This window comes from Lepidochelys kempii, chromosome 8 (genome assembly GCF_965140285.1).
Source record: "Lepidochelys kempii isolate rLepKem1 chromosome 8, rLepKem1.hap1, whole genome shotgun sequence".
Lineage (NCBI taxonomy): Eukaryota > Metazoa > Chordata > Testudines > Cheloniidae > Lepidochelys > Lepidochelys kempii.
This window is the reverse complement of record NC_136387.1, coordinates 37,755,292-37,771,583: the sequence shown is the minus strand read 5'-3', so window position 1 is coordinate 37,771,583 and position 16,292 is coordinate 37,755,292. Positions and strand designations below refer to the sequence as shown.

General features: G+C 44.2%; 2 protein-coding genes across 3 annotated transcripts in view; both read right to left on the bottom strand.

The window, feature by feature from the left end:
• Positions 1 to 16,292, bottom strand: part of LOC140915797 (protocadherin alpha-C2) — a 362,081-nt gene that overhangs the window by 328,579 nt on the left and 17,210 nt on the right. Inside the window, exon 1 of one of the 2 annotated variants that reach the window (XM_073356097.2) lies at positions 10,908 to 13,431. The exons of the other annotated variant lie outside the window; for it this stretch is intronic. Within the exon in view, the coding sequence (XP_073212198.2) occupies positions 10,908 to 13,328 (2,421 nt within the window). The 5' untranslated portion in view covers positions 13,329 to 13,431. Of the gene's footprint in view, positions 1 to 10,907; positions 13,432 to 16,292 lie in introns of those variants that run through there. 2 annotated transcript variants of the gene reach the window in all.
• Positions 1,905 to 4,331, bottom strand: LOC140916405 (protocadherin alpha-8). The gene has a single exon (XM_073358060.1). It carries the CDS (start codon positions 4,329 to 4,331, stop codon positions 1,905 to 1,907), a length of 2,427 nt encoding a protein of 808 aa, XP_073214161.1.

Here is a 16,292-nt window from a genome sequence, read left to right as displayed (position 1 = left end):
GACAGCTGTGTTTCCCTGGGACAATTCAGATGACAAAACCCAAGAAAGACAAAGCACCTCACAGCTGGGGTCAAAGCATTCTCAGCTGAGGGGAATCGGACTAGAGAATAAATTTCCAGACGGGAGGAGGCAAATCCAGAATCTGACCATCTTTAGAAAACACTGTAAGACCTTCCTTTTTTAAAAAGCTTTTCCACCATAAGAATGACCTCACAGTACTGACTCTTCGTCACTTTGGACAACTAAACAAAAAAGGAGAATAATAAAATTGACAAGAAAAAAGGGCTACCCTAATCAGAATTATGACCCTGAAACGGAAGAAGTGCTAGAGCCTTCATGAAGTCCACTAGGGATTTCACTATTATTACCGATTGTATGTGGAAGTTCTTCAGTACTATAGTGATAGGTGGCAGTATACCACAGTTTACAGCAGTGGTTTTCAAACTGGAGTACCGATACTCCTAGGAGTACACAAGCTCTCGTCAGGAGGTATACAAGAAAAATCCTGTAATGGACGACAATGCATTTTATTTAGTACAGAGGTTTTCAAAATGTGGGGTGCACTCCCTTAAGGTGTAGGAACATCCGAGGGGCAAGCAGCTATGCCAGGTGGCTCAGGCCAGCTGCAAACCATCTCCACACCCTGACTCTCCTCAGCGGGCAGCAGCTGAGCCCCCTACCTTTGACTTACAGTTTTTGGTTGCACCCCACACACACACACACTCAAAGACAGGCTGTGTGGCCCCCTGAGGTGAGTCGGGGTGACGGTGGCATTCCCTCCCCAAGCCCTGCCAGGAGGGGCTGGTACGAGCTGCCTGGTGTCGCCACTTGCCCCTCCAAACATTCATCTGTGCTCCCCAACTTCTAGCTTCAAAACTTCTAGAAGCTGTTGCTAAATGGAAGGGAGAAATCTGGGAGCACCTGACCCAAACGTGTTGTGTCTGCCTATCTCCTAGGAGGGTATGCAGTAGACTGCATTATTTGGAAAAGGGAAGGCAGCCTAAATAGTTTGAAAAGCGCTGATTTAGTTAGTTGAGAGAGGGGCGGGGTGAACTGTGTATCTCTGCAATCGTGTGTGTATGTGTGTGTTACAATTTATACAAGGGCATAAATGACACAATAGTGAAGTAATCCATCCACACTGCAGTAAAATTGATTATTTATAGGGTGATTAAACTTTACTATTGGGGTCATTTAAATCCTTACTTTGAAGGGTTTCAGGAAATAATGTAATAAACTTATTTTAAAAATACAGGTAAAATATTTGACAAAAATGAAGAATGTGAGTAATTTTCCTTCAGTTACAATCATTTCTACCATAAGAATAAAATACCAGAGTTTGGGGGTCAGAAGACAGTGGCAAAATTAATGTGTTTCTTAATATTGCTAACGCTGACACATAGCAATGCATCAAAAAGACAGAGCACTGCTTCATGTGTTGTAAAATCGTAGGACAAAACTTGTACGTTTATTGATACTTGTTAATAAAAAAAATTTCCACTATGTAAAATATAGGCACTAATAATAGCAATAATATAAATACCGAACAATATAAACAAACTCACCCTAATGTGAATCTGCAAGGACTTTTGTATTTCTCTAATTAACATTCACGACAAGATTTTCTTTAGTATAAATATGACATAAACAGAAATAGTGGCATAAACATCCAAATACTTTTCTTACAATTAATTCTCATTATTAAAGCCCACATTCCTGTCTATGACTACCAAAGTACCTACACATAAGTAGAATTATAGAAGTTATTGATAACAGTTAATTCTCTCAAAAAAAAACCTTTCTCCAGCTACTACTATCGCAGTTGCTATAAGGAACATCCAATTTTTTTAAAAGTTGCTTCTTCATTCGTTTCACAGACAACATGCCTAAGAACACATAAAGACCTACAACATACAAATATTTCCAAATAAGGATTCAGTCATCTGACTCACCACCGCAGAAGACTTCAGTGTCAGTTCCTGTTGAGGTTTCTCTATGCCCACATTCCCCGAGGAATGAGGGACGTTGGGGCTGAAAACCATCAGGTCATTCTTGGCGGTGACTTCCCTGACACACAGGTTCTGGCTCTGGCGCTGCGAATAGGACCAACTCCCCACCTCGCTCGAGCACACCACGGTGGCTTTCCCAGGACCACACATCACTTCCGGACCCGGGTGGCATCTCAGGCCAACGTACACGACAATCACCAACACAAACAGCCCGGACAACGAGCAAATGGCGATCATTAAAGACACGTTCATGTCGACCAAGGGCCTTTCGCTCCCGACCCTTTGCCTCGAGTCCCATTTCACAGCCTGCGGACTCTCCACCAGGGACAAGCTGACCGTGGCTGTCGCTGACAGCGCCGGCTCCCCATGGTCCTTCACCAGGATCACGAGTCTCTGGCTGGGGCCGTCCGCCTCCTCCAAGGCCCGCGTGGTGCTGATCTCCCCGCTGTACACACCCACCCGGAAAGGCCCCGCAGCCCCGGCCTCCTGCACTTCGTAGCGAAGCCACGCGTTGTAGCCGGAATCCGCATCCACCGCTCGGACCTTGCCCACCACGTGCCCTGCGCCGGCCGACAGCGGAACCAGCTCGGGCCCTGGCGACCCGCGGCCGGAGCCAGGCGGGGACACTGCCGGCGCGTTGTCATTTTCATCCAGGACGAAGAGCTGCACAGTCACGTTCCCGCACAAGAAGGGGAACCCGGCGTCCCTCGCGCTCACCTGGAACTGCAGCACTTGCAGCTCCTCGTAGTCAAAGGGCTGCAGCCCATAGATGTGCCCGCTCTCCGAGTGCACCGAGATGTAGCTCGACACGGGCTGCTGCTCTCCCACACTGCGCTCCACCACCGAGTAGCTCACAAAGGCGTTTTCCCGCACGTCCGGGTCCGACGCCGACACGCTCAAGAGATGGGCCCCGGGACGGTTGTTTTCCTTCACAAACACCGTGTACACGGGCTGAGGGAAAGCAGGGGCGTTATCGTTCACATCCGCGATCGGCACCAAAATGCTGCTGCTGGCCGAGAGAGACGGGGCCCCTTCGTCTCTGGCTGTCACCAGGATCTTATATTCAGACACTCGCTCCCGATCCACGGCCTCCGCCAGCACCACCGAGTGATAATTCTTGAAGGTGGAGACGAGCTGAAAGGGCATGTCCGGGGGGATGGAGCAGGTGACTTTGCCGTTGTCTCCCGAGTCCCGGTCGGAGACGCTAATAAGAGCCACCACTGTCCCCAGGGGAGCGTCCTCCAGCACCGGCAGGTAAAGGGAAGTCACGGCCAGCTCAGGGACGTTGTCGTTCACGTCTAAAACTTCCACCAAAATTTTGCAGTGTCCGACCATTGGAGCGTGACCTTCATCTGTAGCTTGGACTTGAATTTCATACAATTTAGTACCTTCAAAATCCAGTTCTCCTTTGATTCTAATTTCTCCGGTATGAGAATCTATACTGAACATGTCTTTTACTTCGGGATCAGAAAGAATATTAAAATAATATGCGATATCTTTATTAATCCCCTCATCCAAATCAGTGGCGTTGAGTTTGACGACTAACTCCCCAACAGTTGTATTTTCCGTTACACTGACCTCATACACGGATTGACCAAAGACAGGCGCGTTATCATTGACATCCAGCACAGTGATCACCAGCTGAACTGTGCCCGTCAGCTCCGGTTTGCCCCTATCAGTAGCAGTGAGTAATAAATTATGAAGAGGGATTTCCTCTCTATCGAGAGCCTTCCTTAACACGAGCTCAGCAGATTTGCTTTTGTCGTTTTTCTTTTGTACATCTAGAGTGAAAAATTCATTGGAGCTGAGTTTATAGGTTAGCAGAGAGTTTGTACCAATATCTGCGTCAAACGCGCCCTCTCCTGGGAAACGCGAGCCCGGCAGTGTTGATTCTGATATAAACAGATTTAATTCATTTACAGGGAACACAGGAGCATTGTCATTTATATCCTGTATCTCCACTTGCACGTGAAATATCCTCAGGGGTTTGTCCACTATCACCTCCAGGTCAATGGCGCACAGGGGGCTTTGGCCGCACACCTCTTCCCTGTCTACTGGCGACTTAACAAACAAAACGCCGCTCTGCAAATTTACCTCAAAATAGTCTCCCCTGCCTTTGGAGACCATCCGGAACATCCGAGACACCAGCTCCGACACCTCCAGCCCCAGGTCCTGGGCCAGGCGGCCCACAAAGGTGCCGTGCTTGGATTCCTCCGGCAGGGAATAACGGACCTGGCCGCTGCCCACCTCCCAGGCCGTGTGTAGCAGAACCAGCCGCAGCAGCTGCCCGGTTACTAGGGTCTCTCGCCGGAGAAGAGCCATCGCGGAAACTCTCCTTTCAAAATTCGCCAGTTAAGACGTGGCTAATACAAAAAAAGTTAAAATATATTTTAGCCTTATCTTTGCAAATTGCTCAGTCTAGTGCCTCTGTGCCCGGTTTGATCCGCCCTTTGATATTGACGTGATTCATAGTACAAACCTGGGAGGGGCTTCCGTTTTCCTTTCTCACCGAAGTCCTTTTTTTGGTCTACAGCGACACCATGTGACTAAATGTAGAAATACAACATAATTGTTATGAAGAAAAGGAGTACTTGTGGCACCTTAGAGACTAACCAATTTATTTGAGCATGAGCTTTCGTGAGCTACAGCTCACTTCATCGGATGCATACCGTGGAAACTGCAGTAGACATTATATACACAGAGAGACCATGAAACAATACCCCCTCCCACCGCACTGTCCTGCTGTGTATATATGTCTACTGCAGTTTCCACAGTATGCATCCGATGAAGTGAGCTGTAGCTCAGGAAAGCTCATGCTCAAATAAATTGGTTAGTTTCTAAGGTGCCACAAGTACTCCTTTTCTTTTTGCAAAGACAGACTAACACGGCTGTTACTCTGAAACCTGTCATTGTTATGATTATTTTTATGTCATATGCTTGTGTTTTGTCTTCTTATTGTTCTTATTCTTGTCCCTTTTTCAGAATTTTTTTACAACTCATTTTTAAATTTTATAGAAATATGTGTATTTTAATTTGTGATAACTTAGGGTATACTGAAGTACATTGTTTTCATTATATATTCAGTGGTAACATTAGCAGCGCCTGTGTGCCGATAACACCCCTTTTCATTGTACGAGACTTTATCATGTCCAGTGTTTATTTTCTGTTGTGATGATTTCAGAACATGAGCCCCTTAAAAACTGCGATCTTCAAAACAACTGGAGGGTTTATTAAATACATCACTTGGTTTACCAGCTTATAACCTGTCTTTCTTTCTGTTATTATTTTATCTTTCTTATCATGTATATACGCTGCACATTTACATTCTACCATATAGATACCGAACTCCTATTCCCTGTCTTGAAGATCTTAGACTCTAAGTACGCAGTCCTGTATCTTTAATTCTTAGGAGCTGATTCGTACCTACTGAGCTTCAGTGGCGTTACTGGGATCAGTAAGTAATGTGAATAAGAGATTGCAAGGACGCGTTTAGAAGCTGAAACGATGAAGTGCCCTTAACTATTTAACTATTGAACGCTGTGCAATTTCCTAGTATCCATAGATCTCTATGATCACACACTGCTGAACTCTATTTTCTTGCCACTTGTCTTAACACAGGAAAATGCCCCCCTAATTTCTCGTCTATAAAGAATAATAATTTTAAGTGCGGCGTTTAAGAGTAAGCAGAAGAGGCAAAAAATAATGGGTTGTAATTGAATTAGTATCTCCTAATTCTTCTTCAGTAGTCACCATTTATCCTGTATTTTTATTATTTAAATACATGAGGGAATCATGAGAAGTCTTATGTCTGACTGGCATCAATACCCGGTGCACAACATTTGAGGAAATTCGTTTTTCAGAACTTCTTAGGTTTTTCCAATACATGCTTGATATTTTAAAAATATTTTCCTGCATCTAAATAGTTTATTAATTATAATTTTTGTTCCTCCTGCTGCTACTGCTGATGAGGAGGAGGAGGAGGAGGAGGAGGAGGAGAAGAAGAAGAAGAAGAAGAAGAAGAAGAAGAAGAAGAAGAAGAAGAAGAAGAAGAAGAAGAAGAAGAAGAATTTTCATTCTTTTAGCAACACTCATTCTCTAGGATCCAAAATGTCTTTCAGATTCTACATAAGGGTCACTCACCTGCTGGGCTGGGATGTAGCAATATGTAAATTTTTCACGTCAACCAGTTTGCATTATCAATACACACAACCGCTTTTAGAAAAACAAGTGCACAACACTATATCTAATTATAAATGCCATGGAGAATGGATGGTCAGAATGTAATTTCCCAAGCTGGAGCGAAATTCTTCTATCAATTTATACCAGTACATCTCTGAAGAAATCCATGGAAGATAAAGATCTCCCCTCTGAGACCATTCGATGTAGATGCATTCATATAAATAAAGCACAATAATGCAAAACACAGTATAGGTTCTCGTGTACAATCAATTATTTTTACATCTTGTATTTAAGATATTAATTTGCATAGACTCCGACTTCATATCTGACTCTTCAGGTGAAAATTAATCGGTGCCAAGGCCCTTCTCCACCTCTTCAGCTAAGCAATATCGTCTGTCTCTTCCACAGCTTGAATATTTAGAAATTGTCTTCCACTTCGGCATATACCTGATCGGGGTATAAACAACATCTCTGTGTCCCCTTTCCCCAAATCTTCGATTAAATAATGTCTTTGCATAGTTTACCTAAAATTGTCATGTCATGTAGGTAAACACCTACTTCAGTTATCTTGAAAAGCAACCGGTGCACTAGCATCTTCAAGAACTACGATATGAAACGACACAGAGCTTCAAGTTGTTAGTACGGCACATCGCACAGATTTAGATGAGGGTTTCTTCCCCACTTTTAGAAAGTCTTCTAGCCAAGAGCACTGGATGGGACATGGGAGTCCCTAGTGTCAGACAACTGTAATCATTCAGTTTAATTTTCTAAAAAGGGAAGAAAGATTAGTAGACTCTAACCCACCTAGAACATCAACAAGTCTCAGGTGTCTCCTAGGCGTCTTCTTCATATCATTCATTTTGGAAAGCAACATCTTGTCCCTTACCGGGCCAGTAACAGTATAAGCACAGTGTGAGGCTGTAGATTCTGGAAGCTTTCTTCTTCACAGTGCTTCGAAATCACTCCACACATCTCTCATCTGTAGCTTCGACTTTGCCCTTTATTTAACTAGATGTCTGCAAATTAGCTAACTGTGAATAAGAGACAGATTTAGAAGCAGAGCAGAGCTCTTCATACGCTATTGCTCGGCTGCTCACACGCACATGGAGGGAGAGAGGCCACCAACTTCCCGGTCTATGTTTCTACGACAGAAAAAAACGTCTGCCTAGCCACGGGTTCTTGTTTTTCCAGACATGACACATCTCAGATACGTTCAAAGAAATTCCAGAAGAGGGGGGCAAAAGGAATGCTCAAAAACAAAATCAAATACTGAAAATGAAGATCAGTGGTGCTCGTATGTGCTCTGCTCCCCACATAAGGTTATTACCCCTCTTAAATTATGTTAATCAGATTAATCATTTGGAATAATTAAGTAAAATGTGAAATCAGTCAGTAAAAGGGAAGAATATAGGATTATTTAGAAAGTATGAGATTGTTTAATGCCTAATCCTTATAAAACAATTTATGATAATTTACTTTGCATTTATCAGCATTGAATTTCATCTGCCGTTTTGTTGCCCAGTCACCCAGTTTTGGGAGATCCCTTTTAGCTCTTCACAATCTGCTCTGGACTTCACTATCTTGAGTAATTTTGTATTTTCCGCAAACTTTGCCACCTCACTGTTTACCCCTTTTTTCCAGATAATTTATGAATATGTTGAAAATAACTGGTATGGATCCCTGGGAAACATCTCTCTCCATTCTGGAAACTGACTATTTATTCCTACCCCTTATTTCCCTTCTTTTAACCAGCAACTGATCTATGAGAGGACCTTTCCTCTTATCCTATGACTGCTTATTTTGCTTAACAGCCTTTGGTGAGGGACCTTAGAATCATAGAATATCAGGGTTGGAAGTGTCCTCAGAGGTCATCTAGTCCAACCCCCTGCTCAAAATAGGGCCAATCCCCAATTTTTGCCCCATCCCTAAATGGCCCCCTCAAGGAGTGAACTCACAACCCTGGGCTTAGCAGGCCAATGCTCAAACCACTGAGCTATCCCTCCCCCCTTGTCAAAGGCTTTCTCTAAGTCCAAGTACACTGTATCTACTAACCACCTCAGAGAATTTTAGTAGGGTGAGGTATGATTTCCCTTTACAAAAGCCATGTTGACTCTTCCCCAATATATAATGTTAATCTACCTGATAATACTTATCTTTATGACAATTTCAACCAATTTTCCTGGACTGAAGCCAGGCTTACCAGCCTGTAATTTCCAGGATCACCTCTGGAACCTTTCTAAATAATTGGTGTCACCTTAGCTATCCTCCAATCATCTGGCACAGAAGCTTATTTAAGTGATAGGTTACTTACCATACTTAGAAGTTCTGCAATTTCATATCTGAGTTTCTTCAGAACTTTTGGGCAAATAATGAACCATCTGGCCCTGGTGACTTATTACTGTTTAATGTATCAATTTGTTCCAAAACCTCCTCTATAGACAGCTCAATCTGGGACAGTTCCTCAGATATGTCATGTAAAGAGAGTGGCTCAGTGTGGGAATCTCCCTCACAGGCTCTGCAGAGAAAACCAACACAAAGAATTCATTTAGCTTCTCTGCAATGGCCTCCTCTTTGTTGAGTGCTCCTTTAGCACCTCCATTGCCCAGTGACCCCACTGGTTGCTTGGTAGCTTCCTACTTCTGATGTATTTAGAAATAATTTTGCTTTTGGTTTTTATGTCTTTTCCTAGTTGCTTTTCAAATTCTTTTTTTCCCCCACCTGATTATGCTTTAACACTTGACTTGCAGAGTGTATGCTCTTTTCCATTTTCTGTAGTAGGATTTAACTTCCAATTTTTACAGGATAGCTTTTTGTCTCTAAATGGACTCTTTTACTCTGTTGTTTAGCCATAGTGGCATTTTTTGGTCCTCCTACTATGGTTTTTAATTTGGAGTATTCATTTAATCTGAGCCTCTACTATGGTGTTTTTTAAAAGTTTCCATGGAGGTTCTGGGTATTTCACTCTTGTGGCTGTTCCTTTTAATTTCTGTTTAACTAGCATCCTTATTTTTGTTTAGTTCCCCATTTTGAAGTTAAATGCTAATGTGGTGGGTTTCTTTGGTATTTCCCCCCTTACACAAGGATGTTAAAATTAATTTTATTATGGTGGGTATTATCCAGTGGTTCAGCTATATGCATCTGTGGGACCATCTCCTGTGCTTCACTTAGGACTGTCAAGAATTCTCTCTCCCCTTGTGGGTTCCAGGACTAGCGGCTTAAAGAAGCACTTATTAATGGTATCTAGAAACTTTATCTCCGCATCCTGGCTTGCGGTGACAGGTACCCAGTCAATATGGAGATAGTTGAAATACCCCCTTATTACTGAGTTTTCTATTTTTATAGCCTCTCTAATCTCCCTGAGCATTTCACAGTCATTGTTACCCTCCTGGTCAGGTGGTTGATAGTGTATTCCTACTACTATATTCTTCTCATTTAAGCATGGGATTTCTAGCCATAGAGATTCTATTGACCAGTTTGATTTGTTTAAGATACTCACTATATTTGACTCTGTGCTTTCTTTCACATATACTGCCCCTCCCCCACAAGCATGACCTACTCTGTCATTACAATATATTTTGCATCCAAGTACTACTGTTTACAATGATTGTCATCAATCCACCTAATTTCTGTGATTTCTATTATACTAATATTCTCATTTAATACCAAGTTCAAGGTATCAGATTCACCCATCTTACTATTTAGACTTCTAGCATTTCCATACTAACACTTACAAAATTTGTCACTTTTTAGTTATCTGCCTTCATGTGATGCCTCATTTTTCATTTGACTGTTTCTCTTCACTTCCTATCGGTACTATATTAACTAAATAAGAACTTTTAAAATCTCAACTTAATTTTTTCTTACTGAACTAGGGATATTTAAAATGCCCAACAGATGAGGACATGTTACAGACAATGTCTCAAATTCAGATTTAAAAAAATACCAAGTAAAGAGTCACCTTTCCAAAGGGATTTTTTGTGAACTAATGATTCTTTTCTGAAGCCTGAATGACATTGGGATTATCAGCAACGAAAAATGTCTGGATGAGATTTTGCTCAAATGCAAGTAATTTTAGAGTTCTTAAGAATAAAATCAAATTCACACAAAGGACTGCACTTCTGATGATGTTTTCACGAACACCATGCAGACCTACATTTGTAAAATACCTTTCTGCGAGGTATACGATCACTAAGAAAAGAAACACACTTAAGCACCCAGACTTTCTTATCAACCACACAAAGGCTGAAAGTCATAGTATTCATAGAGAAAATTTAGTGTAGATTTCTTTAAAATATATAGGTCTGAAGAAATAGAAAATAATGAAAGAGAATAGGACCCTAACCTAAATACAATGTGTCAGGCAACGTATGCTAATATGATCATATCTATTTCCACCAATGGAAAAGACGTTCACCATTTATCTTAAAATAGTAGTATGATTTTTTTAAATAAACAGCTTTACCCTTAAATTTGCAACTGCAAAGGAGTTTACATCGACTCATACTATTAATAAAAAAGACGTTCCCATAACAAATTACCGCTCACCTGCTTTTCAATAGCCCGTTTTGGAAATTTTGATAAACACGATTTCTACCTAAATTATGGTTTTCACCTAGACCACATTATGAAATCCTAATACTGTAGCCAATATGAAAATCCTGTAAAAAAACTCTTATATCTCAGAGGGATATTTCTCGTGAAATCAGTTACATGACTAACCTGTCCATCACAGATTAGCTGCTCCTGTTTCCAGTTCCCCTCAATCTTCGGTGAGGGAGGGAAGTTGGGGCTGAAAACCATGAGGTCATTCTTGGCGGTGCCTTCCCAGACACACAGGTTCCGGCTCTGGCGCTGCGAATAGGACCAACTCCCCACCTCGCTCGAGCACACCACGGTGGCTTTCCCAGGACCGCACATCACTTCCGGACCCGGATGGCAACTAAGGCCAACGTACACGACAATCACCAACACAAACAGCCCGGACAACGAGCAAATGGCGATCGTTAAAGACACGTTCATGTCGACCAAGGGCCTTTCGCTCCCGACCCTTTGCCTCGAGTCCCATTTCACAGCGTGCGGACTCTCCACCAGGGACAGGCTGACCGTGGCTGTCGCTGACAGCGCCGGCTCCCCATGGTCCTTCACCAGGATCACGAGTCTCTGGCTGGGGCCGTCCGTCTCCTCCAAGGCCCGCGTGGTGCTGATCTCCCCGCTGTACACACCCACCCGGAAAGGCCCCGCAGTCCCGGCCTCCTGCACTTCGTAGCGAAGCCACGCGTTGTAGCCGGAATCCGCATCCACCGCTCGGACCTTGCCCACCACGTGCCCTGCGCCGGCCGACAGCGGAACCAGCTCGGGCCCTGGCGACCCGCGGCCGGAGCCAGGCGGGGACACTGCCGGCGCGTTGTCATTTTCATCCAGGACGAAGAGCTGCACAGTCACGTTCCCGCACAAGGAGGGGAACCCGGCGTCCCTCGCGCTCACCTGGAACTGCAGCGCTTGCAGCTCCTCGTAGTCAAAGGGCTGCAGCCCATAGATGTGCCCGCTCTCCGAGTGCACCGAGATGTAGCTGGACACGGGCTGCTGCTCTCCCACACTGCGCTCCACCACCGAGTAGCTCACAAAGGCGTTTTCCCACACGTCCGGGTCCGACGCCGACACGCTCAAGAGATGGGCCCCGGGACGGTTGTTTTCCTTCACAAACACCGTGTACACGGGCTGAGGGAAAGCAGGGGCGTTATCGTTCACATCCGCGATTGGCACCAAAATGCTGCTGCTGGCCGAGAGAGACGGGGCCCCTTCGTCTCTGGCTGTCACCAGGATCTTATATTCAGACACTCGCTCCCGATCCACGGCCTCCGCCAGCACCAGCGAGTGATAATTCTTAAAGGTGGAGACGAGCTGAAAGGGCAGGTCCGGGGGGATGGAGCAGGTGACTTTGCCGTTGTCTCCCGAGTCCCGGTCGGAGACGCTAATAAGAGCCACCACTGTCCCCGGGGGAGCGTCCTCCGGCACCGGCAGGGAAAGGGAAGTCACGGCCAACTCAGGGGCGTTGTCGTTCACGTCTAACACTTCCACCAAAACATTGCAGTGCCCAGCCAAGGGATGCGGATTTTTATCCGTAGCCTCGATTTGAATGTCGTGTAAACTTGTGTCTTCGAAGTCCAATTTTCCATTCACGCTCAGCTCACCACTGTTTGAATCTATGCTAAACATGGAGCTTTCACTGAGCGGAGTGACACTGCGAACTGAATATATAATATCCTTATTTATTCCCTCATCCAAATCTGTGGCGTTGAGTTTAATTACTAGTGATCCGTTTGGTGCATTTTCTAGTAACTGGACCTTATAAAGTGACTGATTAAATACAGGCGCGTTGTCATTCACATCCAGCACAGTGATCACCAGCTGAACTGTGCCGGTGAGCTCCGGTTTGCCCCTGTCTGTGGCAGTGAGTAATAAATTATGCTCCGGGGTTTCCTCTCTGTCCAGTGGTTTACTTAATACAAGGACTAACGATTTACTTTTTTCATCATTCGTTCGCATGTCTACAGTAAAATGTTCACTTGGACTGAGTGTATAGGTCAGCAGAGAGTTTGTGCCAATATCTGCGTCAGACGCGCCCTCTAGTGGGAAGCGTGAGTCGGAGAATCTCGATTCTAAAATAAACAGATTTTCTTTACTTACAGGGAACACAGGAGCATTGTCATTTATATCCTGTATCTCCACTTCCACGTGAAATATCCTCAGGGGTTTGTCCACTATCACCTCCAGGTCAATGGCGCACAGGGGGCTTTGGCCGCACACCTCTTCCCTGTCTACTGGCGACTTAACAAACAAAACGCCGCTCTGCAAATTTACCTCAAAATAGTCTCCCCTGCCTTTGGAGACCATCCGGAACATCCGAGACACCAGCTCCGACACCTCCAGCCCCAGGTCCTGGGCCAGGCGGCCCACAAAGGTGCCGTGTTTGGATTCCTCCGGCAGGGAATAACGGACCTGGCCGCTGCCCACCTCCCAGGCCGTGTGTAGCAGAACCAGCCGCAGCAGCTGCCCGGTTCCCAGGGAGTCTCGCCGGAGAAGAGCCATCGCAGTCGCGGGTCTGTGTCGCTTATCCAGTAAAATCCCTGTTTTTCCCATATATTAAGTATGCTTCAATGTATCGGGCCACGTCTATGTAGAGGTTTCATTCAAGGCCAATGTCAGGCAATACTGGTGAATCTCTGATTTGCTGCAGATTTTAGTATGGGGACGGGGGGAGGAGCTGTATTTTTCCCTTTCTATGAAAACGTATTTTTAGTCAGCAGCGGCACCTTGTGACATAAATATATAAAGTCAGCTAGCTACTAGCTATTCTTTTTCTTTATATTTAATCATTCTTGACTTAACTTAACTTTCCTCTTGTCATGGACACTGTTTAGGTGTTTATATATTATGTTTATATATTATGTTTATATATTATGTTTATATATTATGTTTATATATATGTTTATATATATGTTTATATATTATGTTTATAAAGATAAAACCTTTAGTCCGTGACCTAATATACTAATCTTCCAAATAGTTTCCCTTTTTCTTTTCTGAAGGAAAGAAATCGCTTAAATTATATTTATGATTAAAAAACCATTTAATCATCTTTAATTTTGTTAGTAAATATCAACCATTTTGAACAAATTTTTAAGATTTTCTTTACATCAGACCTTAACTTCAGAGCAGATGATCGTCAAAGATCTAGAACAAGTCTAATACTGGGAGGTTTCTTTCATAAATTCTGTTTTGTTGAGGTGTGGCTATTGGGACTGCTGTAGTCAAGTTATATGCAGACAACATTATATTAGTGATATTTAGTTTAATGTCTAAATTAATTGTGTATCATACTTGTTTTCACTTTGGCAAATAGAAAGTCTCTATAACAGGTGCATATGGATCTTACATATATCTGACTGCAGACTGGAATAAAGTAGTGATGAATATATAACAGAGACAAGGTAGGTGAGGTAGTATCTTTTATTGGATCAACTTATGTTGGTGGGAAGCACAAGCTTTCGAGATTCACAGAGCTTTTCCTCAGATCTGGAGAAGATAAGCAGATTGTCCAAGCTAAATACCTGGTGGAACTGATCCTTAAGCATAAGGGGTTCACACAGGTTTCAGGAAACAGAAGAGCTCTGTGACAGGTTTCAGAGTGATAGCCGTGTTAGTCTGTATCAGCAAAAACAATGAGGAGTCCTTGTGGTACCTTAGAGACTAACAATTTATTTGGGCATAAGCTTTCATTGGCTAGAACCCACTTCATCAGATGCATGGAGTGGAAAATACAGGAGCAGGTATAAATACATTAAAAGATGTGAATTGCCTTACCAAGTGTGAGGTAAGTCTATTGAGACAATTCAATTGACAGCAGGATACCAAGGGAGGAAAAATAACTGTTGAAGTGGTAATGAGAGTGGCCCATTTCAGACAGCTGACAAAAAGGTGTGAGTAACAGTAAGGGGAAATTAGTATTGGAGAAATTAGGTTTAGGTTTTGTAATGACCCAACCACTCCCAGTCTTTATTCAGGCCTAATCTGATGGTGTCCAGTTTACAGATTAATTCCAGTTCTGCAGTTTCACGTTGGAGTCTGTAATTTGCAAACTGGACACCATCAGATTAGGCCTGAATAAAGACTGGGAGTGGTTGGGTCATTACAAAACCAGCTCAGAAGGGGTTAAAAACCAGCCCTTGGAGAGGCCTGGGGCTGAGAGAAAATGGCTAGGCTGATTGGGGAAGCCACATCTTGGGCCAGGCCCCAGTCAGGCCCCAGTCAGGCCACAGAAGGGCTGTGAGACAGGAGCTAAACCAGTCTCTCTCTAGCTCTTGAAAGAGAAGGAGAGAAGGGTACTTGAGGTGGAGCAGTGCTGGGGAAGGGCACAGGAAGCTGAGGCGCTCCAGCCTGGTAACCCCCCAGGCTGCAGGCCTTGGTAAAGGCCCAGAAAGGTACTGGGGCTGCAGAGGGGCAGCCTGGGAATAGGCAGAGGCAGCAGGTCCTACCCCCTTGTGAATGATGAGTGGTTTACAGACTGCAGTCTGCCTCAGTGAGTAGGGGCTAGATGATAACTGGCAGTAGCCACTGAGGCAAGGTGGGGATAGAGGGTTGGGGGTTCCCCTGGGAAGGGAGACCCAGAGTGTGGGGGCACTGCCAGGGGGCAGCACCCCAAGGTAAAGGGGCACCAGGGTCTGGGAGGGACGTGGGGACCAGTGGCAGGCGAGACACTGGCCTGCAGAGGGTGCTCCATAAACTGGAAAAGAGCTAATTCCCAGACAACCAGCAGGAGGTGCCGCACCGGTGAGTTATCGCTCTGCTACAGGTACCTGCTGGCAGAATCCACCACGATCAGTTTATATTTTCCCATTTCTGGAAGGTCTGGGTAGGGGTCCCATAATATCTACAAATACCCTGGCAAACACCACCTTAATGATAGGCAAAGGTCAGGTCAGATGTCTCACATGGTCCCTTTAACCTCTAACTCTTTTGACATAAAACAAAAATCTTGCAGTAATCTTTCACCATCTCAAAAATGTGAGTTCAATAGAAATTCTGTTTTAGCCTATCACAAGGTTGTCTCCACTCCTAAGTGTCCAGAAAAGGGACAATCATGAGCTAGCTTCAGCAACTCTATCCTAGGCTCAACAAGCACCAGTACCCACTTGTAAACCTCAGTACGGCATCAATTTTTCCCTATGGGAGCCTCCTTGTACAACAAGCCTCTTTCTAGAAAAAAATCAGCCCTTTTCTTTCACAGATGCGGTATTATTCTGAGCCTTATCCCTCTCCTTGTCCAGGGAAGGATCAGCATGTTATGCCCCCACAAATTCCTTGTGAGTCTCATTTATGCTAAGAACAGACTCTGGCAAAGCAATGAGATCTCCAAACCCCTCCTCAGGGGACAAACTGTTACTTTCAGCTGACAAAGAACTGGGGGGCATTTTCACACACACACACCCAAAGCCCTCCCTGCTGTCCACAGACAAGCCAGGCAAGGCAAAGCAATACTCCTTCTGACTGCGAGTCATGATATTAACCTGCTTAGACATGGCTAGAATATCACTACTAATTAAA